This window comes from Haliotis asinina, chromosome 8 (assembly GCF_037392515.1).
Source record: "Haliotis asinina isolate JCU_RB_2024 chromosome 8, JCU_Hal_asi_v2, whole genome shotgun sequence".
NCBI lineage: Eukaryota > Metazoa > Mollusca > Gastropoda > Lepetellida > Haliotidae > Haliotis > Haliotis asinina.
This window is the reverse complement of record NC_090287.1, coordinates 28800656-28828384: the sequence shown is the minus strand read 5'-3', so window position 1 is coordinate 28828384 and position 27729 is coordinate 28800656. Positions and strand designations below refer to the sequence as shown.

General features: G+C 37.5%; 2 protein-coding genes across 2 annotated transcripts; one reads left to right on the top strand and one right to left on the bottom strand.

Annotated features, from left to right (window-relative positions):
• The first annotated feature begins 1121 nt into the window (after nucleotides 1-1121).
• LOC137294647 (uncharacterized) lies at nucleotides 1122-7055 on the top strand. Its single transcript, XM_067825709.1, has 4 exons — nucleotides 1122-1286; nucleotides 2343-2504; nucleotides 3236-3349; nucleotides 4164-7055. Exons 1-4 carry the CDS (start codon nucleotides 1234-1236, stop codon nucleotides 4342-4344), a joined length of 510 nt encoding a protein of 169 aa, XP_067681810.1. The 5' UTR covers nucleotides 1122-1233; the 3' UTR covers nucleotides 4345-7055.
• Nucleotides 7056-7512: 457 nt separating this feature from the next.
• On the bottom strand, nucleotides 7513-27461 carry LOC137294877 (3'(2'),5'-bisphosphate nucleotidase 1-like). Its single transcript, XM_067826021.1, has 7 exons — nucleotides 27254-27461; nucleotides 20625-20726; nucleotides 18104-18214; nucleotides 17647-17695; nucleotides 13902-14045; nucleotides 13072-13217; nucleotides 7513-11750 (listed from the first exon to the last, which is right to left on the bottom strand). The coding sequence occupies exons 1-7, from the start codon at nucleotides 27371-27373 to the stop codon at nucleotides 11460-11462; spliced, it is 963 nt and encodes a 320-aa protein (XP_067682122.1). The 5' UTR covers nucleotides 27374-27461; the 3' UTR covers nucleotides 7513-11459.
• Nucleotides 27462-27729: the final 268 nt, after the last annotated feature.

The following is a 27729-nucleotide window of genomic DNA, read 5'->3' as shown; positions in this document are numbered from 1 at the left end:
GACCTAACGTTTCTAGCTGGACTTGGACAACCTATCACGCAATTCCTCCAACTTAACGTTTCTAGCTGGGCTTGGAGAACCTGTCACGCATTCCTCGGACCCAGTGTTCCTAGCTGGGCGTGGAGAACCTGTCACGCAATTCCTCGGACCCAGAGTTTCTAACTGGACTTGGGCAACCTGTCACGCATTCCTCAGACTTAATGTTCCTAGACTTGGAGAACCTGTCACGCAATTCCTCGGCCCCCAATGTTCCTAGCTGGACTTGGAGAACCTGTCACGCATTCCTCGGACCTAACGTTTCTAGCTGGGCTTGGACAACCTGTCACGCATTCCTTTGACCTAACGTTTCTAGCTGGGCTTGGAGAACCTGTCACGCATTCCTTTGACCTAACGTTTCTAGCTGGACTTGGAGAACCTGTCACGCAATTCCTCGGCCCCCAATGTTCCTAGCTGGGCTTGGACAACCTGTCACGCAATTCCTCGGACCCAGTGTTCCTAGCTGGACTTGGAGAACCTGTCACGCATTCCTCGGAACTAACGTTTCTAGCTGGGCTTGGAGAACCTGTCACGCATTCCTCGGACCCAGTGTTCCTAGCTGGGCTTGGACAACCTGTCACGCATTCCTCGGACCTAACGTTTCTAGCTGGGCTTGGAGAACCTGTCACGCATTCCTTGGACCTAATGTTCCTAGACTTGGAGAACCTGTCACGCAATACCACAGATCCAATTTTCCTATAGCTGGACTTGGAGAACCTGTCACGCATCCCTCGGTCACGTTATACGGGTAGGTTTAAATATGCAGAATAAAATATGCAGAGTGCAGAAACATCAAGAGCGCCTGTATTTGACCAGAGCTAAGCATAATTTTACTGTTAGAAAACCTAACAATCTGTATATCTTTTATTGTTATGGTAAATAAACATGGGTACCAAGACCACTATTTGTCCATGTTAGATTTATTCATGTCACCACACTGTTTGATGTGATTTTAAAAATGTTTAGTGGTATGCAGCCGATGTGTCCAGTTTGTACGAAATGCTGTGACCCCAGCCACGTCGGACGTAAAGTTCGCTAAATGAGACCTCCCTAACAATTCGGATATCCTCGAACCATCTGTTTGCGTTTTCACGGAATCCAATCACATGTTGTGATTTGGTCACGTGGCCAGTCAAGCGGGAGTTTGCAAAGCCCAGAAGCCAACGTTTTCAAAGTCATATTATTCCTGTGATTATAATGTCCAGTCTTGCAGAGTCCATTTTAGAAACTCAAAATAATTATGAACAAAGGTAATGTTACGTTTAATATCTTTCTTTTTATGCATTTGTTTGATCGTTTGCGCTGAATCTGCAGCCTCCAAAGTGGGGCGTCATGTTTACATCGACGATAACAATAGGCAGTGTGTTTTGATGTCTCGTATGCATACATGTCACTTCTGTCTAATTTGTCCACTTACCATTGTAAGAGTTGCATATCCGCGTACGTCCAGACACGTTCACCTATTTGAATACAAAATGGACCTAATGCATTAACTGTCATTCAATTTGAAGTTTCACTCCATCAGATTATGTCGACATATCTTCATGATCTTAGAATGCCCTTGTTGAGCGAGAGGGTCGGATGAAACCAACTATACCAAATGACGTATAGCCACAGTGTTCAAACCAGGGTAAGAGTTCCACCCGTAACCCCCACCCTAATCAAAAGCCAAAATTACAAACTGACATGCATACCTCACCCTTAATATACATTCAGTAAACTAAAACATAAGAAAAATACATCAGTGAACTTGTTTCAGTGTAGGAATATTACACCGGGGAAAGTGGAAATATTCTTTGTGAAAAGATGGGGGAACTCTTTCCGTTTACTGAATGTATATATAGGGCGAGGTATGCATGTCGGTTTTTAAGTTTGGTTTTTGATGGTGGCGGGTGTTGGCAGAACTCTTATCCCAATGCTGTCTGTACCTCAGTCACCGCATACAACAGAAGTGTAATCATTACTGACTACCAGCATATATTTGTAATAATGTTCAGTGTGGTGTTAGGCAGCAAGTGCCACTTCACTGACGATTTCATATTGAGGTAAAGGTTTCCAGAAAATATAGATTGGTTTAAATAGAAGGTTTAATTTTGAATGATTACATAATACTACCGCCAAATCCTACATATTGTCAAAATGAAACATTGTAAACCAAGTAGGGTTCGAGAAATCCCAACTGATTATAAGGATGGTATGTTTTTGTCAGTGATGAATTTGAAGGAGCAGTGCTTCAAGTACTTTAGTCAGGGACAGCTAATAATATGACCATGTTGAAGGTGTTCATGTTAACATGCATATTTCAGGTTCAACTGTGCTGTGTGTTTGTGTCCTAAGCTACACATGGTTTATGGGCACTGCCAACACAACTTCTGTGTTGACTGTCTCTATGATGCAGGAGGAAATATCAGAACAAGTATGATTAAATGTCCAACTTGTCAGATGGACAGAGCCTTCCCCAAAACCAGGTGAGTTTAAAATGTTTCTCAATACAAGGGGGTAGTGTGGTAGCCTACTTAATCAATGTTAATCAATTGGTTATGTCTTTTCTATTGGTTCAAAATGGCTACTAATCTTAAGGTGATAACTGAACTAACTAAAATCTTATGGGGAAAACAAGTTTGTTATTAGATAATCAGTTTGCAGAATGTTTGTATAATAAATATGTCTACTCTGCCAACAGTAATTTGACAGGGCATCCCATACCCAATTTTGATTCAAGTATTCAATGGATGAACTCGACAGTGCATAATATAGTGAATGAACATGACAGTATATGTAATGATGAGGGTGCTGTTATAATCTTGCAAATGTGATTTTAATGAAGTGCGAGGGCAAGTATGCTTTACACTGCTTTTAGCAATATTCCAGCAATATCACAGTGATGAACTTTAAAACAAAACTCAACATTATACTTTCCTTCATATTACAAGTTGTACCCTCAATGATCAATGATGGTTGTTTATGTTCCTTGACCTCAAAGGGTGAGGGACCAGTGAACAACATATGTATCTTAGTGAACACCTCAATGTCAATTTTGAACTGTTTTATTAGCATGGGTATTGGATCGTACACTTAGCAAACCTGTGTGAATAAAACAATTCAAATCTTCCATCTTGCTGTTTTAGTACAAGTATTGTCTTAGTTTTTACGATAAATGCCATTGTTAAACATAACTGTAATGTTTTGTGCCTTGCAGGCCAGATATTCCTGAGGACAACCTGGAGATGATGAGATGTCTAGGGGTACAGTCATGTGAGAACAAGGGTTGTGATGTTGAGCTGTGGCAGTGGGAGCTGGAGGACCATGTCAGGTAACTACACTGTCCTAAAAGATATGTCATGGTCTATGTCATTAACTGTTTGATTTGAATACCCGCTAACTTTTTAGTGTTTAATGTGAAACATTTATTACATGTAACTTTCCCAAGTTTTTAATGTGGTACACTGACTGACTGAGGTACCATACATGATAGTGAGTGAGTTTAGTTTTATGCCTAACTGTAGTAACTCAGCAATATTCCAGCCATTGGTGGCAGTCTGTAAATAATACACTCCAGACCTGACAGTCCAGTGATGAACGGCATCTCTCTCTCTCTCTCCTCTCCTCTCGCTCTCTCTCTCTCTCTCTCTCGCTCTCTCTCTCTCTCGCATGCACACACAGAGTCAGTCAGTCTGTTTCTCTGTGTGAAAGCTTTCTTATACCCTGCCACAGTACAGTGACATTCTTAACTAAGCTATGTTCCTGTTTTACTTGACTGCCTCTGTGGTGTGGTGATTAGACCATCCGAAATGTAATGTGTGGAATGGCATATATGTCTGTGTTAGGGATAAGGTCCCACTGTGTAATTGAAAAGAATATGAACAGTGAGTGGTACATAGATATTCTTGGGGGATTTTTACTTCCATCTGCTCATATGTTCTACAGAATTTTTTGGATTTTCCAGCAGGACAGTGACCCAAACATTGTTCAGAGCATTCACAGACTTCATTTCGGACTTGAATCTGGAATAATGTGCTAATATTCACATCAATACATGGGTAATGAGTGAAAAAAAATATGCAAAGTTACACTCTTTAAATTCTCAATAATTTATGGTCATACAACATATCTGTTTCTCATTTCAGGTCTTGTCCAAACAGAGCAACCACACCTAAGACACCATACAGCAGACCTCGCATAAAGCCAGAGAGCAGTAGTACAAAGAAGGCAAAGAAAGAATCAGTAGCATCTCCACCAACAACAAGACAGTCAGGAAATGTTGTGTTACGAAGACTGCGATCCTTCAGACGCTCTTCTTTGTTATGACATGGAGTGAGGAGTTGGCAGTGGACACTTAACTTATTCAGCATTATGTATATACAGATTTCCATCCAGTTTGCCTTGTGCAGTGTGACTTTGGTGTGTTGGCAAATAATTCACGGACCAGGACAATTCAGCAGTGCTATTGGATATGAAGAATTTTATATGCACATTATATTGTGTGTTTGAGAATATGCAAGAATAAAAAATAGAAAAAAAAGGTCATGGAAGATTAGGCGAAATCATATGATCATTTCATCTATTTCATGATGATCAAAAGAGCAAAAGTATTGATCGTGTTGGACGAAACAGATTGTCAACAAATGAAGACTGACTTATTACTTTCATGTGTGAAACGGATTATCATGATAATAAATGTTACAGTTCTGTGCTAACAAAGGTGTAACTAACAGTTTCCATATGTGTAAGGACAGTTAACATGGTAAGTGAAAATGATTGTGTGCCAGTGTACATACTAGTATACAGCGGGGTGAAGTTGTCTCCCTTTGTACAAGGATGATCCTTGTCTGTAAAGCATGATGATGGTCAAAACTTTCAGTTATCAAGTTTGATTATTGGATATGGAGACGTCCTTCAGGATATGAGGATACAACTGCTTAGTTGAACAAATCTGAACATGTGGAGAATGAAACTTGGAATATTCTGTGGCAATTTGTACTTAACAACAGTGTGTGACTCCCATGCCATGATAGCAATATTCCAGCTATATCCCAGCAGGGTACACCAAAATGGGATTCACACATTGTAGCCATGTGGGGAATCAAACTTGGGTCCTTGGCATGGTGAGTTGGTGCTTTAACCCCTGCCCTGCTAAGAAGAAAATTAATGAGATATTTATCCGCCAGTTGTTACTAATTACCTATTATTTTTTTATGTAAGTGCTTAACAAGAATCCTGAAGCATTTATTATTTTATATATTTGTAGGATTTTGAAAATCCTTTTGAATAAATATGAATAAATATTCTTGAACTACAAGCTGAGAAGTCAAAGAGTTTATCATGTATTTTTAAGTCTGCCAGTGTCAGTAGTTCAACTGGCATCAGATACCTTGGTCTATAAGAAATGATACGTTTCTTTTAAAAGACACTATTTACAATGTTGATTAGGTGTTATGATGCCTCATACAGTAAACTTAAGTTGAAAGTTTTAAGTTTGGGAGAAGATATTTTAAGCACCTTCATAGTAAGTGTACAGCTCTCAAAACTTGTATTACTCCACTTGTTGTGACGTGGATATCAAATAACCATAGTCTTCAATGACTACAGCAATGGCTGTCATTCCAAACCCATCCGCGATAATCTCCAGGGTATATGTTATTGTTTGTTAGCATTACTCTCCACTACACCCTGTATGCATCTAGGATGATGGTTTTATTACCTCCCTTTGGCTCCAGGTAGAATAGGCCTTCAGCAAGCCATGCTTGCCATAAAAGGCTACTATGAGTGTTGTAAGTGGTGACTATTGGGGTCGGGTGGTCAGGCTTGCTGACGTGTTTGACACGATGCATCCAGGGTACTTATGGAGATGTATCAGAACATATACCTGGAGATAATTAAACGCAATTCCTCACCCTGAATCTGTTTTCAATGCGGAAGTTCTGCTTTAAAATGGAACTGAATAAAACTGATTCTTGTCTTCTATATTGATAGTGAAAATGAATATATTAACATACCATAGCAATATCGAGGACTTGCTTTAGTTTTGTTAACACCTTGTCTATCGTGTCTTCACAATCTGTATAAAAGGCCACTGTGCTTGTCGTAAGCGTGACTAACGGGATTGAGTGGTCAGGCTCACTGACTTGGATGACACGTCACCGGTTCCCAATCGAGCAGATCAATGCACATGTTGTTGATCACTGGATTGTCTGGTCCAGACTCGATTGTTTACAGACCGCCGCCATATAGCTGGAATATTGCTGAGTGCAGCGTAAAACTAAACTCACTCACTCACTTCGCAAATTGTAAAATGGAAATAGAAAATGTTCATTTTTAAACATTGTAAAATTGTATTTTACAAAATGGTTAAAATGCTTCATTACTTCTTGGTCTTCTCACTTAAAGGAATTAGGATGAGGGTAAATGGTAAAGTTACAGGTGGACATGTGTAACAAAAGAGTGTCTTTGCCTATTATTTTTTAAATCACATTTAAATTTGGTCTTGTTTTTACTCTGATATGATACATCCCTGCATGAAGATCTGAGAACACCACCTCTAAAGGTGATTGGTAGAAGGTAGATGATACCTTCTGCTTTAGCCAGGAGCAATCTTGCTGATAGTAGTGATACCCAGTTTCCCATATTTAATGTTATGTTGATAGTTTTGCAGTCAACAATTTTGTTATAAGACCTGTGTATAGTAAAGCAACTAATTTTGTTGTGAGTTCACTCAATGTTAATACTTGAGTTTAAAACTTTGGTTTAAGTTACAGTGTTACATTTGGTCTGTTTATCTATTCTTTTGCTCACTTCTTACCTGTCATATAAAATGATCTGTTTGATAATTTGATGATTTAAGGCATTAATATATGTTGGCGATCGCATTTTGCATTATAACTGGTAACAAAATAATAAAAATAAGTACCAATGTGAAAGTTTTTGATGATGTAAATATGATGTAATATGTTTTGTGTGTCATATGTATATATTTGAAATACATCAACAAATACAACAAATAAATTCTGTGCAAAGCTGTAGAATTTACATTTCTCATTAGTGAGAAGCAGTTGAATATTGGAAGCAGACCAAGCATGCAGGAAAAACAACTGTAGACTGGATTACCAAAAAGAAGTTCAGTCCAAGAATTCATCCTCAGTCATTAAGTGCATGTGCTTTTGATAGATATTCACACTGTGTGAAATCAGGTCAGTAAATTTCCAGTCACTGGTCAGACTGGCTAGTCAATTTTCAAGGGATCATTTTGTAAATATATCACTCTTGCACCCCAGCGATGGCCAGGGAAATTTGGCGCTGTTTGGCGCTCTGGCTAATGATAATGGATTAGGCACCCTTATAGTCATCAACCATGCACCATGTGAAGTGATAGTTGCAAATCACTGATTTCAAGGAGTTCATGACTAGCTCCACTTATCTACGTGGCAGTGACTTTTAATGTGAATGAATTCTTTAGTGGCTGTTAGAAAAGAAAAATCATTTTGCAGAGTTCTATGTTTTATTGGTTGAATAAGTAATGAAGTACAGGTTTCTTGGAGAAAATGAAAAGGTATCTTGAGTAGAGCAACAATGACAACAGAGCCACTATTGGTTGATTGAAAAAGACATTATTATACAAGTTCTGGTACACATCACAGCTATAAGTAAGCTCGATGTTTTGTTTGGTGGATAAAATGCATTAGAATAAACATGATGTATTAATTGTATCAAATGTGTTCACAACCATTGGCATGTTCTTTGCATTGCTGCAGGTCAACAAGCATCTCCTGTTTCCCAACATTGCGACACTTGCTGACTGGCATAACAATTAAACACTGTTCTGACAAGAAGGCACCACATACAATTGATTGACTGCACAATAAGCAGGTGAAAGAAAAGGCACATTAATATTCATACTGAAACTAATGTGAACCTGAAAAGCTAAAACATTTCAAATTATATAAACATGTATGGTGAGGCCGAGTTGGAAGACAGCTAGAAACGTTATTGCCAACTTGTGTCACTTTTTAAAGAACACAATAACCAAATCAGCAGGTTCCATAAGTTACCTTTTACTGCACAACACATATGCAGACAAGTTGGTATCTGTTGAAGTTATCCACTTCTTCAAACATGTCTCCACTTCAACATAAAAATCTTCAGTAAAGCTGGAAGTGATGTAAACTGCATATGGTCTTTGATGGCATTTTTCCTGCATTGTTTCAAATGGCTTTAATAGTTGACTTTTTACCATCAGTTACTGGTATATTATCATCTTAATTTGAATGTTTCCATCAGACTTTCAAAATTGAAACATTACAAGACAGAGTTCATCAATTCTTGGAAGTGTTAAACAAACACATCCAGTAACTGAAATTATTATTCTGTATTTTTTCAAGGTAGATTTGCATAATTTCACTTTCTGATTACTGTCTGTTCAAGATCAAACAAAGAATAGTGTAAACTCTCCATGGGCATTCTGTCCCAAAAAAATGTCAAAGATTAAAATCAGTGTGTACAAAGATGAATTATACTATATAAGAAACAGGTACTGGCACATCATATCTTTATTGGTTTTTCTAGTGAGGTAAGATGGATTTTTGATAAAACATGATTAATGGATATTGCTAGACCATAATGTGATACATGAAGAAAAAAAATAACCCCTAATCAGCATTATGCACAAGGTGTAATTAAACAAAAGTGAAAAAAAATACGAAGGAAAAGGAAACATGTTCAGAAGATATTCATGTTTGAGTCAGTAAAGATTAGTTTGTGATAAGTAACGGTTGTGAGGATCAAAAGACATTTGCAAATACCATATTTATTAAGTAAAAACAAACTGGATTTAATATCAGTGATTTACGATTTAGTAAAACACTGATGTTTATTGGTTTTAATTGGTATTCCCGTGTAATGTAATGGTTTTCATTTGGATGTTAAATTAGCTTTGAAAAAATTTGAGAAATCAATAAAAAAAACATCTATGCATTGTAGACATTGATAGAAACAAACATAAATCTAGTTTTGGTACAAAAATGTTGAGTTATGACAAAATATAGGAAAAACAATCAAATGAAACAATTTGTTTTCAAATTAAAAAAACAAAACAAAAAAAAATACAGAAATAGACAAGTGTCAGACAGCGACTACAGTCAGTGTTATATGTTGTCAACATCCATCAGTTTATTAAATGTACAGCACAGACGTACATGGAATGTTCTGAAAAACAGCATTACCAGCCTTCCTAAAATATACATGTACATCCTCTAGGAACCAGTCTTCCTGTGTAATGTAATGGTGAATTATGCACAGAGGAATTAAGAGAACAAATGAGACATCAATACAAGCTTATAACAAACACATCATAACAAAATCCTATACTGAACTTAAGTGACATCATAGAACAAATGAACACACATCTACTTGAGACAATCAAATGGGATAAACAAGCAATGGGTTTAGCACTAGAGTGAGATATACTCAGGCAGTGATGTTATACGGTATGGTTATCACATACACCCGGTGTTACATTAATTAACCTGAGGGGTCAGGCATGAGGATGCAGACTCCCTCATTCAACCAGTCGCAGTATTCTAAACTGCCTTCAGCTCATTATGTTTACTAAAAATATTGATGTTCACTCAGTTGTGTCCTTTGATAATGGTTATTACAACTACTTAAGCTCAATGTATCACTAAGTAAAACATTGCTGAACAAACCATCAATAGAGAACAATCAAAGAGAACCTTTACCTTCAGCTACCAGCTGGGTTCAGTTATCATGTAAGCATCTGATGTCCCTTATAGTCTAGTGATGTCACAGCATACTGAGGTGATGTCATGTCTGAGTCACTACTGTGAGGGGTTTTATCAAAGGAGATTGCTCCTTTCATTAAGTACTTGATGAGCTGAAATTTTAAAACATTGGGAATGGCTGACTAAAGCTGTCTGTCCTAAGTAAAGTTACAATAACAACACTGTAAAAAGTATAATATGTTTTACCATGAAATTGGATGTCTAGTGTCAGAATCTCTCCTGTCAGACACAATACACTGTCTAATACTTGCCTGTAAGTAAACATTACACAAGTAATTGCTGGCAAAACAGAATGATTTGTCTAAAATATATACATATACAAAACTGTAACAATATAATACTACTTGATAAAACTGATTCTATCAAATCAACATCCAAAAACAGAGACTAGTTTGTGAATCAATCTTCAGACTTACTCATTTCTAAAGCTATGCAGTACAAAAAAAACAAAACAACACCCAACCCCACCCCCCCAAAAAAACAACAAAAAACAAAAAAACCCAGGCAATTATCCCATACAGAAAATCTCATCTAGATGAAATTCACAAATCTCTGGAGTATTTCATCACATGTTATTTCAGGAAATGATTTACTGGGAGATACACCTTATATTTGGGCTCTGTCTTCATTACAAGAGTATTGTATATAGATAGAAAATATTTATCTAAATATGAAATTTGTTTTATCTTTGCACAAGAAGGCAAAATATACCGCATGAAACACAAAACATTTACAGCTGCTGGTATATGATTATATAGCTCTAGTACCTTTCACCTCATCTATTCTAATAATCATTCTGAGACTTCCCAGCAACTGAAGTGACAAAGAACCATGTATTTTGTATAACTAAATCAGGTACAGATCTGATTGTCATACCTAGTACCAATATAAAAATTCTGCTTAACAAACACTATGACGATAACAAATAACTGGGTTATCATGGTTAGACACCTTCTCATGTGATATCCATGTATAGCCATCAACAAGGACCTAGCTAAGGCAACAATCTACCGAATATCACTTTCTATACACATCTAAAAAGACAACATGAAAAATATTAACTCTTTCTCTAAAAATGCTTTATGCTTTGTTAGCATCCCTGTCAAATGTAAAAGACTTGAACCCCAGATGATGAATGCCTCTAAACAAAAACCTAGTGTTCAGTACAGGCAAGCCAACATTGTTACCAGGGGGCCAGTCACACCACATATGGTTCATGATCTATATTCTAATATCACATCATTGTATTGTAAATTCATAAATACATCCTGTTCCAGGGACAGGTGATGAAGGATGTTGCCATGGCTGTTTCAGCAGGTGAATTAGATGTGAGCAAACTCACAAATTAACAATCTATGACTATAATACAAAATTGCTTCCTGACATTTTTGTCTCATAAAGAATTTGCAAGTAGTACAACACTGATGAATACTTTCTCTACAATTAACACAATTCTGACTATAAGCACCATGAAACATGAAAGGTGACCATATTCAGTTTCAAAATATCATAATCCTACCACCACCATTTTGATTTTTACAAATACATCTTGTATCTAGGATTTTTGAAGTATGCTAAAAGACACTGCTGTCTAATAAAATAATAACCTAGGATGTGGTTGTTTATGTTTTAAATCTTGCTGCCACTGTCACCACTGGCAGAGGGTTCCGGTCGGAACTCTTGTTTAATGTCCTCAGGGATTTTGTTGAGATACCACTCATGATTGGCTAATGTTGCTAGAACCCCCTCAGAGTTCTTCCTTGGAACATCCCGGTGGTACAAGATGGGATTTCCCAACATATCTGACAGGGTTCCTCCTATCGCATGAAGCACAGCTTCTGGGGCACATGTGTCCCACTTCTTACAGCCCTTGCTGGCGAACACATATGCATGAACTTTCCCTTCAATCAAAAGCAGCACCTGTAATCAAAAAATGTCAGTATATCACATAGTTATTCCAGAAGTTATGTTTTGATTCTTTTAGTGTGTAAAATCAACTCTTATTGGTCCTCTCATCTGACAAATACACCCTACCCCACATACTTGATCGACTCATGCTACGCCATGCCCCTCCTACTGGATCAAAACATGCTATGCCCTGCCCATTCTACTGGATCAACTCATGTTACGTTCTGCCCCTCCTACTGGATCAACTCATGCTATGGCCTGCCCCTTCTACTGGATCAACTCATGTTATGCTCTGCCCCTCCTACTGGATCAAGTCATGCTACACCCTGCCCCTCCTTCTGGATCAACTTATGCTATGCCATGCCCATCCTACTGGATCAACTCATGCTATGCCCTGTCCCTCCTACTGGATCAACAACTCTTGCTATACCCTGCCCCTCCTACTGGATCAACAACCCATGGTATGGCCTGACTTCCTACTGGATCAACTCATGCTATGCTCAGCCCCTCCTACAGGATCACCTCATGCTATGCCCAGCCCATCCTACTGGATCAACTTATGCTATGGCCTGCCCCTCCTACTGGATCAACTCATGTTATGCTATGCCCCTCCTACTGGATCAACTCATGCTATGCTCTGTCCCTCCTACTGGATCAACTCATGCTATGGCCTGCCCCTCCTACTGGATCAACTCATGTTATGCTCTGCCCCTCCTACTGGATCAACTCATGCTATGCTCTGTCCCTCCTACTGGATCAACTCATGCTATGCTCTGCCCCTCCTACTGGATCAACTTATGCTATACCCTGCCCCTTCTACTGGATCAACTCATTCTACGCCCTGCCCCTCCTACTGGATCAACTCATGCTATGCTTTGACCCTCCTACTGGATCAACAACATGCTACACCCTGCCCCTTCTACTGGATCAACAACTCATGCTACACCCTGCCCCTCCTACTGGATCAACTCATGCTATGCTCTGCCCCTCCTGCTGGATCAACTTATGATATGCTCTGCCCCTGCTAATGGATCAACAACTCATGTAATATCCTTCCCCTTCTACTGGATTAACTCATGCTACGTCCTGCCCCTCCAGCTGGATCAACAACTCATGCTACACCCTGCCCCTCCAACTGGATCAACTTATGCTACACCCTATTATTATGATAGTATAATATCACTAGCCAGGCACCTTAGCCAGTTCGCCCCACCCCTCACCATATCCCTCCTATCAACTCATGTTACTCCCTGCCCTGCCTACTTGATCAACTATTGTAATGCTCTGCCTTTCCAATTTGATAAACTCATCTTCTCCTTCCTGAGCAACTCACCTTATGCCCTGCCCCTCCTACTCGGACCACTTCTGTTGGCTCAACAGCTTCTACTGCCTCAGTCACAGTTCTAGTAGAGTGTGATCTAGTTGTAGTTATGATGTTTTGATCTTTTGGGGGCATCTGTTTTGCAAAGCCATAAGCTCCTGAAATATTTTTATTCCTGTATGATTAAAACAGTAAAAACAGAAAACAAGATTCAACAATTTTCAGTCTTCTTGTACCCCATACTTATTAAAAAGTGCATGCTTGTCAATCTGACACACACAATAAGGAAATATGAAGATATGTTGCAACATTATTTTGGAATGTTGTCTAATGCTAGTCAGTAATGCATATCCATCCTGCAATCTTTAAACCCGTAACTGATTATCAGAAACATCCTTAGGAGGGTTGGGGTACCCTTCGATCGCTCGTCATGTTGAAAACCTGGGTCCAATTCCCTACATGGGTACAATGTGTGAAGTCCATTTCTGGTGTCCTCTGCCGTAACATTGCTGGAATATTGCTAAAAGTGGCTAAAACTGAGCTCACTCACTCAATCGGCAACATCCTGTGCCATTAGATTATAACCGATGTTTAAGCAAGTTTCCAAAGACAAGCTGATTCATATTACCTGCCTCTTATCAATTCCAACCCAGGAGTGTGTTGCAGCCTATAAATAATTGTCTTGACCAGACAGTCCAGTAAGAACAACTCGCGCTACCTGGGTACATTTTGATATACCATCAACCAAGTCATCCAAATGGTCAGTCGTAGGATGCAAGGGTAACCAGATATCCTCCAATACAAGATTAGATTATAATACAGGTAGGCCTATAGTCACTCACCTAGACCAATGATTCCCCATATACACCGCCCCATGTTGTTCTCATCCCCCAGTTGGTAATTGTAATAGGGTTGAAATATAACTCCTCCAACAGCCTTGCCTTTCACTGCTACACCAATCAACACTGTCACATGATCCAGCAGACCTGCATGACAACACATGAAACAGAGCATGCTCAAATGGGGTAAAATGAATACATATTCAAAAATAATGAACACAGATCATTTCTTAACGTGTTATAGTACATTTGGAAGCAGTGTAGTTTATTTCATGTGACATCTGTACTGTATTCACCACATACAATTAGTTGTTGGTTAGCTAATACATGAGCATATGATTAGTTGTAAGGAAATTTCATCGAATCTTTAGCATGGTTATTCAACACAATTCAACATAATTTGGAGACAGAAAACTGCTTAGAAGACAAGTGAATTCAAGTGGTGCTTGATTGTCTATTAAAGGCAGATTAATGTCCAGAACCTGGAACTGTTAATTATCTCTATTTCAACTAGATTTTTGTGATGAACATAGAGCCAATGCTCCTATACTGCCTAGTCATAGTACGTTCCAAGCTGCTCATATTTCAACCCTAGTCTAGCTGTGTCCCCCTTGCTTTGGGACCTACATTTGTCATCAGCTGCAGGAAATCGTCAGCTGCAGTTATCAATGCTACAATATCAAACTAAAGTTGTCATCAGAGAAATTGGCATAGATAAACTGTTGTAAAATCTTGGTCAAAGTCTTGGTCTCAAAACAATTTTATCAACATCAGATGTTTCCTTCAGCACAATCCCTCTCCCTGCATGAATCGCTGATCACATCGCCACTGTCTTCCACTCAAAGTAACATCAGGTGAACCCGGACTGAACTTTGACTGCCAAATCTAAATGAAGGAGCTGTGGGACCTTTTACTAATAATACTCATCTTTATAAGATGGTTTGTCATCAATTCTTTTCCATCTTCTAAACGTCAACCACACAGAATGTAAATAATCCTTTCCTGTTACTTGCTTATGGGTTAAGACACAATTGTGTTCAGAAATTATGGGACATGTTAATTACTAATAACAATATGAAGCCTCAGAATTATTTACTGATGTTCAAAATTTCACCCAAGAGGAAACCTGGTAAACATTTGATTTGAGTGAGATTGGGCTGCAGAATTTCTGTGTTGATTTGAAGGATATCATTTTACAATGCAAATTTCCTCGAAAATTGTACAGTATTGCAGTTTGGTTGAGAACAATTATCATGATTACAAATGACAGTTTTAAATATACCACAAAAAATATCAAATATGGGTTTTCAACCTTGCCCAACAAGATCCATGGGTTCTGCAAAGGCTATCTGGCAATGATAGCAACTGTTCCTGCAACTGTCTGTAAAGCTTTTCAAATGGAAAATGTGTACATGTTTTGTCTAAAAAACAGTTAAAGTGATGTAATGCCTCATCCTGATGATTTGTATTTCACTCATACCATAAACAAAACTTAAGATTAACCTTTCATTAATATATTGAATGCAAGTTGCAATGCAATTTTGGAACAGATGTGAAAATAACATTAAAATTATGCCAGTTTTTAACACAATTTGCCATCACCAAGTACTGCCATTTGCACTTTGCAAGATATCTGAAAATGTTAACAGCATTAGCATGCTGTTACACACTTAATATCCACGGAAAACCACTGACAACAATAACAACAAAAAGAACAAACAGTAACCTTAACACAAAATCATGCGGAAGTTGGAATGATTTGTAACGTAAAAAACTCAAATTAGCTACAGCAGAGACTATATAATATTATATGGTCTCTGGCTACAGATAAAAACTAAGGGTTGGGTTGGTCAGGCATAAGAATAGTTGAGTGGAGCCTATCATTTGTGGGGTTAGACTTTGTAAGTGTTGGCAGAGGAATATGATGGGGCATATGAAATCTGGAGTGGGGCATTTGAACTATGCAGACAGGCATATCAGTAATCATCAATGACTGTTGAGTGGACATGTTGGACAACTGCAATGGTGGATTGGGCAAACGATCTGTGAGGGTGGGGAAATAAAGTATTCAAATCCTGACATTAATTAATGAAACCTTATCAGTTTCAATTCATTCCTACAAATCTTAAAACAACAAACAAAGAGTAGAAACAGGAGCTACAGATTGTAAAGATTTCAAAATGATTTCATAAATTTACAAGCTAGTTATACTGATTCACCAAATATACTAACAGTAATAAAACCATGTTCACACTACATTGTACTTCAACAAGCCATAAAAGATCATAAACACTTAAGCGTATTATCAACCACATGTCATCATGGTTTTACTGAGAAGTTTTTGACAGTATAATATGTATGACCCAAAGAGCACTTGTGTTTTTTAGTTTGTTTTGTTTCAGTGAAGAAATAGTTAATAGGTGGGTAAAATATACTAGAGAGATGTCAAAAAGTCTGAGTATCCTGTCCCTCATCAGCCCTTTTCAAGACAACACAGTCATAAATATTGTCAGAACATGAACATAATGTCAATGGTTCAAACAAACAAACAACAGGACAGGTCAAGTTCTGCCATTGTGATCCGAGATTTGTAGAGACTTTGTGAAAAGCAACTGTCATAAGCAACAGGGCTCCAGATAATTTTTCAAGCAACTGGATATCTACTACCATGTCTGTTTATGGACGAGTAATTGCATGTTTTGAGGAGTAACTAGCATTTTGTGTGCTCCCACTGGTTTAAAGAATTGAGTCTGTTAATGCAGAGTTTCTTATTGTTATTGGATAATTAACACTATTAAATACATAAATGAAAATGCTTCTCAATAGGCCTAAGTTTTTAGTAATTCTCATATTCCCAAATAGTTGGAAGCCATTTTCAAACACGCAATATGGAAGTCACGTGACTACTACAGTAAACTCCAGAGAGTGGCTACGGCCATAAGAGTATATGTATACATAATCATCACTTAACATTTGCTAACATTGTTGTAGAGGTTGGGCTCCACAACAAATTATCATGTGCAAACCAATTTAGTTAGTTGAGTAAAGTACGCAAAGTATTCTAGAGCTATTGGGTTTTGGGTGACCTTACAAGTTTTTTGTACTCCCGTATTTGCAAGTAATTGAGTAAATGTGATTTTTATTGAATAAAAATACGAAAATGCGTGCCTTATCTGGAGCTCTGCGTAATTAATAGCACCATAAGTCAACACCATGCATTCCATCTACTGGATAATGACTAGGGGAGGTAACTCATCCAACATACTTCCTGCGCTACTGAGATCCACTTGTGACCCAGGTCTCTGTGCTTTCATTTTAGATGCACCTGCATATTTAGGCATCTATTACAATTGTTGGAGAGCAGACTGATAACAGAAGTGGAAGTATAACTTATTACCAAAGCATTCATTTCCAAAGTAAAAGATACACTATCAAGTCAGATCAATTTTCATGTTTTACAGAAAAATCACTCTTCACTTTCTTTACTGATTGAATTCTGTAAAGGAAACAAGTGAAAATGTACAGAGTTTGTAAAAATTACCAAATCTGAATGAACATGTCATTTTTAAATGTATCTTAGTTTGTAAGAATACAAGAAAATATCCCCAAATCAAACCAGAAATCATGAGCTGTATTTGCACTGAAAATTCTGTAAAACAAGGATGGAAGTTGGTCTGACCAGATAGACCTGTTAAAATTAACTAAGTGTGGATACTTAAGGATGTCAACATAATAAAGGAGTGCTTACCTATTGTAAATTCTGATGTTCCATCCAATGGGTCTACCCATATGACAATCTGCGAACAGGATAATATAAAAAAATAATACTTTTGAGTATGAACCTAACAAAAATCAAATAAAATATTTAAAGAGATTTCAGTACCTTGAGGTTGACTTGTGTATGGTTGGAATCTGGATCCCTTAAATCTTTAACTTTTAACAAGGACGCATATAGACTTTCATGCTTTATTTCAATCATTTGGTACATGAATAAAATATAAAATGAATTTGTTAGGTTTAATCTCTCATAACAGACAACTCAATATTAATGCTGCTTTGCAGTCAAACTAGTAAGCTAGATACATGCTCCTAAGAACGACTGCAAGGATCACAGAGGCAAAGGCATTGCCACAAAAAGTACATATTCAACAGCAAAGTGAGTCATTTGCTCAACTGAGATGAAGAACACTTATTCAACAACTTACATCATCATCCTGGACACTGGACAGGTTTTCAGGACACGTCATCTTGAGGACCTCTTCATCCATGTCTGACTCAAGGAATTCATCTTCAATCTTCTCTGTTGGATCTAGTTGCTGGAAGAAACAGTTCATTAATAACCAGTCAGACCTAGTCTGCGGGGTAAACTTCAATCTTCAAAACATTACACAACAACGATACAAATTTGAGACATATGATTATCCCCAATAACCCAATGTCACATGTCAATCGAAAAAAGGCCTGTTACAGGCAATGCAATCACAAGGATCTAGAAAAAGTTCATATGGCTGTAGTTGGAGTGGGAATGTCACTTTTAAGCATACTTCTAGGACTTTCTATATCTACATGATAAATTAAATGAAAAATCTAGACAAATGGAACATCTACTTCCATTGGGATTTTGTGTTCAGCAACAGTAGAAACTCTTTTGGAGCGATATAGATGGGGAAATTGTTTGTTATCTCTATAATATGATGTATCTGATTGTATAGTGCAAGAGTTTTCATAATGCCCTACTATTTCAACATCTCTAAAAATATACAGCCAACAAAAGGATACAAAAACAAATGACATCATGTCCAGCAAGGCATTCAGACTGCTTTGACTGTGAGGGAAGGTTACTTATAGAAAATGCATGACGTGCATGAGAATGAAACAGTTCATGAAATAAACTGTCTTGTCAAAGATAGGCTAAATGATATTAACATACTGCTACTTTTACTGGATTTAATTTTTGGTCATGAGATACATTAGGCTATATGTGAGGTACATTAATATCTTTATTAGCCAGAAGTCTGTGACAATATTAGAGTGTCTACTAGGCCCTACATGAAGAAAAGTGGGCATTCATAGCAAAATTATTGGCGAGACAGGTTATTACATACACAGGTATTAACTGGTTGAGTGCAAGGGTTCCTTAAATAGTGTTGGGTATGGTCAGGTCCACCGTTCAAACTCTATCATTGCCAAATTTTCCAGCCCTAACTTCCTAGTCATGAAATCAACCATATCCTTAATCATGAAAGACTAATTTACATGCAATATCAGTCAAATTCAGATATCTAACGGTTATCTTTGAAGCAGAGTAAGAACAAAGAGGTCATATCACAGAAAGAGATAACAGAGACAGCTTGCCACTTGAATGCGTCCTGATAGAAGATAAGACTGTTTTCCTTCTCTTGAATATGAATATGAAGATATCTAAACAGTGACACTGATACAAACAGTGATGGGCATATTCAAGACAATCTATGCCCACCTTGCTGAAATAAGATTTCAACAGGTAACAGGACTTACTAGTCATTTGTTATTTAGTAGTGACAGACTATATTTATCGCCAGCCTTGGTTTTCATTCAGCAAGTTCAGAGATCATAGCCACTAGTCTGATGCCCATGACATCTGCTGGCTCTTGTAAACTCAGCTAATATTAGAACATGAAATAAGACTACAATCTATTGAAAATAAGTTTTGGCTTGTACGCTCAAAAGATTTGGGAACAGATTATTTCACGTATTTGTTACATGTATTTGTTACAAATAGAAATATACTATCCACAACATACACCTTTTGAAAAGGTCCTTCATTGTATATATGTTCTGTTCCCAGTTGTGTATCTTATCGTACTAGGCACACTTAAAATAATTACTCCAAATTCACACATACATGTATTTTATAGTGTGAGTATGGGTTTATGTAACTGTCAGCAATATTCCAGCAATAGCATGAGAGGGTATATACCAGAAATGGGCTTCACACATTGTATCCATGTGTGAATGGAACCCAAGTCTTCAGTGTGACGAGCGGATGCTTTAACCATCAGGCTACCCCACCACCCCACATACTTTAGAGACACATATGGAAGCATGTTGTATCTTATCTTGCACATTATCTAGGGAAGGGTGAAACACCTGAACCTCCTACACACCAAAGCCCAGGTGGCTGACCGCCTAATCAGTTTATAGTGGAAATCTTCCATAGTCAGCTGGCACTCTCCAGTATTCTTCCTTAGCTGAATTCACTTTGGAATTTTCATGAGCTACTCATATCAATGGTTAGGCTTCATTCCTTTCTAAGTCACACAGTTTTGCACTGATGCTACAAGACTGTTGGTTTCTTTTATTGTTCAACAAGAATGCTATTGACAAATTATTACACAAAGTCCTTATAAATAGAACAATAAGCATAACTCTACATTATCTAGAATACCTTCGTGATTGCTGTGATGATACGGTAGGTGTTAAACACACTGTTTGCTGTTTGCTTTACATATGACTCCACACAATACAGGTCCTAGACTTTTCCTATTTTCCACTCTAATTTAGGTAAGAGTTCACAGAACCGTGGCTGATGCAAGTCTATGTTAAAGTAAGGGGTTAAACTAATCTAGGGCTCAAGACACCACCCCACTGATATGGATTGTTTTGCATAAACTTTAGGACTTTCCAGTTTGCAAAGTTTGCAGTACTGTACATGTAAGTTTGACATTGCTTCATATGTCACCTTACCTCTTCTCCAAAGATAGCTACTTTAGGGAACTGTCTGTGCAGTGATGCAATGATACACCGCTGGGCGGACCTGTCTGCTTCAGTCTGCAGGTCATTTTTGCCCTGAAACAAAACAGGAAAACACTGATACAAACAAGAAACATTACATGATCCTTGATCTGTTACTGACATCAACATTAACATCATCTCTTGCTGAAAATAGAAATGTATAATACTTCATGGATAAAAACTTCTTCATTTCTCTGATGCGACATTTTCAAGCAAGAGTTAAACAAGAGTTAAACAATACAATATATATATATATAAAACAGGGATTAAGTAAGACAACATAAGGGAATGCATCAAAGGGATAAACAATAACAACAATGGGAAGGTAGTAATACAAAAACAATGGGAGGAGGCCAACTTTTCTATTATCCATCAACTTCTAAAATACCAATCAAACAGATCATCTCTTGTTACCACAGCTACCATATTTGTTGTAATAAGTGCCAAGGTCACTTAGTGCGCTGACAAGGGGCTGATTGTTAAACATGTTAAAACCACACAGAACTTTACCTCTTTCAGAGATCGAACAGAGAGGCCTAATTATTTTTTTCTATCCAGTGTATGATGTGTTTGTGTGCTTATTGAGGACAGGGCATTCAGTTAGGCAACTACAACAATCAAAGTTGCTTGTACTCTGGTTTTGGCTTATGTTATGGAGAAAGCGTCATAGGTCCACACACTTTCCACAGTATGTTCAAGTAGAGACTTGATACCTGGTCTTCAATGTTCGAAGTCATTGCATTAACAACTAGCCCACCCCTACATCCATATTTGTTCCAGTCTACTTCAAACCAACACATAGAGAATGAGTTAGAAAATATATTTGTTTTAGACCTTTTTCACTGTAAGTAGTTCCGTAAGTGAAAGTGCAATAGGAAAGTGCAGTAAGAAAGTGCAAATTCAATAGGAAGCATTCTAGTGTTTGATTAGACAGACAAACAGAGTAACTAAGGGAAACTGTTAAGCACTCACGCATAGACATATATAGTAAAGATTTCCCTGTTATTTTTTCTGTTATGGTAGGATGGTTAAATAATGTTTCCTAATTCTTATTCTGTCCAGACAGGGTGTAATGTTGTCAGTCTACAATGTCCTACTTTCTATCAACCATCATTTTGGCACCAGGTCTTTCATACTTTCCAGCCATGCATGAAAAGTAGAATATTATCAAACGATTAATCACTAACCTAATTAAAAATACTAGCATTGTAATATTACAGGTCCAAATGCACATAATTTCCTCTTTGTTATGTACTTTTGTGACTGTTTGCCTTGTCCTTCAGTGAAGACGACAGACAATTCAGCTTATCACGACTTGTGTGGTGCATGCATGACCACAGTTCACTTTGATATCCAACCTCATGATGAGGGAATGTCTCAAGGACATGTAAATCAATAAAACTGTCATCTTGCAAGGGTGCTATACTGTTAGTGTTATTCCTGTAGCGTGACCCACCGGGTCATCTTCTGCTCATAACCTAGTTTGTTCTCATGTCCATTTTGCTGAGTCACTAGAAAATGGGACACTGTGAATGAAGAGACATTTACCTATAGTACCTACAACGTTCTACATGCATTGTTGCATACTGTACAGTGGCACTGTAATTCACACAATAATGTGGATTTACTTTAGGTTACTTTTCTCTTCGGACTTAAGTAACATACTGAATGGTTAATTACAAGTCTCATCTGCATATATAAGTATTAATGTTGGGAATTGGAAACCATATTCACTATTGATTATCAGAGGACTTGTGGTGAATGATTATCATCTGTTATCAAAATATATACATTTTCAAGTTAATCATCAATTTTAAGGGTTATCTCCAATATTTTTCTAACTATTGGCTATTTTATAACTAATACTGTCACTCAATGAAATGGATGTATGCATGCAGGAAAGACACTGAATTGTAATTAAACAATAAAAGTGGTTAAAATTTTACAGTGTGCATAGCTTTACGATTTTGAGCTCATGTTTATGCGAGGATATTTGTCCAATTTAGTGGTTAGTTTACTTCACTGAAGTGTTACTATACTAAAACAACAAAATTCTGATAAATCAAAAATATGTTTTTCACAATCAATGATCATTTCTGATCCTTCTTTCAGTTATTTTCAATCATCTGAACACCACTTATAAGTGCACACACTCACATCTCCAAGTTAACACTTAACAACTGAATCACCAGATAACTAAACCACCAAATGGGCCCCAAACATATCAGTGTTTCAGTTTGCCTGACTGTAATACATATGGACTGGTCATGTTGACAGGATAACTAAACCACCAAATGGGCCCCAAACATATCAGTGTTTCAGTTTGCCTGACTGTAACACATGTGGACTGGTCATGTTGACAGGATAACTAAACCACCAAATGGGCCCCAAACATATCAGTGTTTCAGTTTGCCTGACTGTAACACATGTGGACTGGTCATGTTGACAGGATAACTAAACCACCAAATGGGCCCCAAACATATCAGTGTTTCAGTTTGCCTGACTGTAACACATGTGGACTGGTCATGTTGACAGGATAACTAAACCACTAAATGGGCCCCAAACATATCAGTGTTTCAGTTTGCCTGACTGTAACACATGTGGACTGGTCATGTTGACAGGATAACTAAACCACCAAATGGGCCCCAAACATATCAGTGTTTCAGTTTGCCTGACTGTAACACATATGGACTGGTCATGTTGACAGGATAAAATAATGTGGGTATTTGTTCAAAGTTTCAAGCTTCAGTGAGAGAGTGAGTTTATTTTTATGCCACTTTTTGCAATGTTCCAGCAATATCATGGTGAGGGACATACAATGCACCCATTTGGGCAATCGAACTCGGTTTCTCAACGTGACAAGTAAATGCTTACGCACTAGACTACCCCACTGCACCTTTCAAAGTGTTTTCATAAGAAGACATTATGGGTATATCCAGTAAGTCCACTGCTAATTTTGAGATCACAGTTTGCATAACCTAGATATGGTGAGAAGGAAGTCCCAGATTCTAACTAGGGATAAATAAGCAGGTCTATTTCAAAGCCCTGATCCTTAGTCTCTTAGGTTATCAGAAACAGTGATATTTGCATAGCCAGTCTGACAAAAACATTCTTATTACTTCAATAATGCCATGTCATCATGATTGTTAAATATGTCCACTAGTCTGCACTAAATTTTTTAAAATGATAATCATCTAGGTCACTGTCGATATGAACATGGGAGTTGCTGCACTTTCTGTTGTGCTTGGCACACTTATTAACAGAAAGCTCAGTATCATACTAAGAAACAGACGCATCTGAGGAAATGTTAACATGGTTAAGAAAAATGAGTTCAGTATGACTAAATTACTGAACTTTCGCTTTACATGTTAACCACTAATGCATAAACATTGATATAGACGATTGCTGGGAATTGTGGCAAGACTTCTGGTACAGAGTTAAAGGTCACATGCAACGTAAAACACAACTTTGCAGATTCTGGTACCTTTTGGTATGCAATTACCGAAACAAATCATAAAAAATGCCAATTCAATCTATAAAGTTGAAAAAAACGCGATGAAAAAAAAGCCCGCGAAATCGGAGTTCAAACGTTTCACTAAATTCCCCCCAACGCTGGGGGGAAAACTGGTTTCAACAGCTGTGCTGCGCTGCGTCCATAACGCATGCGCAGTGAATAGATTCGCGGAGCTTGAAACAGTATGCATACTGAGGTCGTGAGCAGTAGTCTAATCTTGGTTGTGTACACAAACAAGTAAATAATCTGCTCGTTAAAAAAAACATGTTGATTATGGTGAGCAGTCTGTCACAGAGAAAGCTCAGTGTCTGGTTTATTCACACCTATATGTCTGCCTGCCTGTCTGCTAAAGACAACATGCAATACACAGCTTCAATCATTGACCACATGCGATTTGAACTTAACACCTATCAGACTATACGACAAAAAGAAAATAAGCTGATTTATGACTCGTGCACCCGAGTCCCGTGTCTGCCACATTATGTAATTAGGCACGTGTGATACACATGACATGTTTTTTATGTCTGTGGGTTGCAAACAAACTACATCCATTTTTTTCGGATGACTGGATCTCACGGAAACTGGTGCAAACTCCTGTCAGTTTCAAGTCCTGCTTTGTACTTGGACGAATGACAGATTCCAGCCGCGCAGTACTTTACTATCTCTACTGACATGATTTTTTTATTGGATCGAGCGCAAATTCAGAGAATATGTATTTTCCAAACCCAACATCTCTATATACATTCTTCATGGATAACAACTTCTTTTAGTGTATATGATTTAGTTTGACAACAGTATATGAATCCATACTGAAACGACGGATCAAGTACACTAAAAGAAGTTGTTATCCATAAAGAATTTTACTTTCTGGTGACTGGCTATACTTCTAAAATGCCCATCAGACAGATCATCTTTCTGTACACACAATGAAACCTAGCATATCAGCAAATGAAACAGCCAATCGGAAGCCGTCGTTTCACTTGGGTGCATATCCACCCGCTATGGCTGGGTTCGGTCTCCCGAGGGCTTCGTTTCGGGGGAAGTAAGCCCAGGTACAAAATATTGCACTTTTGAATCGCGATTGTACGCTTATAATTGTGTTTATTTGTTTTTTTTAAAAGCAGCAGTGTATATCATATGTCATGAATAAGTGATAAACGTGTTTTAATTATGTTTGATTTTTTGGTTGCATGTGACCTTTAAGCATTAATCACTCATCTAACTGAATGAACCTAACAGATAAATATTACTACGTTTTCATGTGGGCCACAGTCATGTCTGTTAAATATCTGAGCACACAGAATCTAAGTGTGCCATATATATGAATCAGCTAGTTTTCCTTACTACTGAGAAAATACTATTTTAGATTATCAAATTATATTTTTGTTTGTTGCACTGTGTTTTCACTTAGTTCTCATGTATATGACTTCGTAAGATTACAGAGTGTCCTGCAGACACCAGTAGAACATCTAATAAATTAATGCAGACACTGATATCTGGCTCATCAAAAAGCATAATTTCTCCTACAATATGTCACAACTGAACACTATCTAAATGGCACTGTGTATTAATAGCATTCAGCCATGAGAGCTATGCCAATTTAGACTTGTCAGAGGAGCACACAAAGTATTTGATCAAGACTAACAGTTGTCCGACATCCATATTTTTGGAAGTTGTGGTAGCTGAGTGGGTTAGGTAGCTGACTTTGTGTGCTCATGATTAGGTGCCTGAGTCTGGATATACGAGTTTGAATCAAGGATGGAATTGTACTAGTACTAGAATCTGTATTTTACTGGAAATGTGTAATCCCAAACAAAAGATGTGGTAAGTAATAAATAGGCTGGTTACACTGACACCTTTGATTATGTGTCATTGCACTCTGATAAACTGGAACATTGACAATGCTATCAAACCCACACAGCTAGATATCTAACAGACTTTTGATGATATTAGACACTCAAGCAACACATCACAAATAATTTACAAACATTTCAACCATCATCATCATCATCATCATCATGCTAGTGCAACATTGTACTTTGACTTTTGACAGTTCTTAGGGCTTTCTGTCACACCTTCATGCACTTCTCAAATCTCAAAAATGTAAAGTCCCAAATAGCAAAGCTGACAACCACTGGCAGTATAACTTGCTTTGGTTGCTTAATTACCAGTATATTGAAGTTATATGTCTTTTCCTTACAGACTGTCCTGCAGAGAGTTAGCCATACAGTAATATTTTTGTTAAAAGCTGTATTATCAAACACCTGACTTTTACCCAATATAACTATGTAAAATAAAATAATACACAAAATTAACAGAATGGTTTGCATTAGTCCTGCCTATTCTTATTTCAACATAAGTTTATATTGTCTACAAACAAAATGAATCTCAATTATGAAATAAGCCTTCAACAACAGTGAGGTCTGTAAAGCAGAAACATACATTGCAAGTGAAAAGTGCTGAATACGCCAGATGTTGATGCTACTGTTTGCACACATTGCAAACAGTCAATGGACATGTTAACATAGTTTTGTTCATAAGAATACTTTTATCCTTAGTAAACATCTCATATGTTAATAGTTAATATACCACACCTGGTACATGCTTAGTTGCCTGATGAAAGTTTGTTAATTACATTGGGATTTAATTTTGACTTTTTAAGTGAATAACTTCACATGGAAAAGTAGAAAAAAATAGTAGAGGAATTTCCAGTTATACAAAAAGTTACTACATCTAGTACCCCTGTGTTACAGCAATCAATAAAGATATGAGCATACAAAATTTACTTACAACTAAGTAACCTAATCAACTAAACAACTGGCAAGCTAAATTAGAATTTCAGGATAATTTGATCACTAAATAGATATGTGAATCCTATTAAGTAAAAGGAACTTCAATCAATCAACGGCAGTCAATCTATACATCATTTCACGTGAAGAACGAACCTGACGCTTAGCTGAAAAAGCATTGCACTACTGTAATGTCAGCGACCATTGAGAACTTCGGACCTTCACGTAAATGCGACCTTGGTGACAGTTTAATTTATGAAGTAGTTTGATCATTTTACCTTCTCGACGATCCCCAAATCCCCTCTTCTGAGAACATTTCTAATAACTGTCCCTGCTCGCTTTGATACAGCGACTGAGGATGAAATTATCCGCATCAAAAGTGGAGCACTGGCAGCCATGATGTATCACGGGTAAACAGTCGGGTGTGAATGCTTTCAAAGTCGTGATCGACGTGGTCATGGGTCAACCCTCTATAAAGATAAGAAGTCCTCAGCTAGTGAAGGCGAATGACATTCTCAGACATCCTAGCATGATTTGTCAAAGATCACCTCAAGACATAGTTAGACGTATGACTAGTTTCTTTCTTACATATCATCACCATCTGTGTTATTCAAAACACTGGCATCTAATAAGTGCAGTCCATTTTTGTTCTTATTCTTTTTTTCAGTTTAACATCTTAGCTTCTTGAATGTTTCGAGTTTCTGTTTCATGTTGCACCGTTATAGTTTACATTTCAATCACATGAGAGTACATT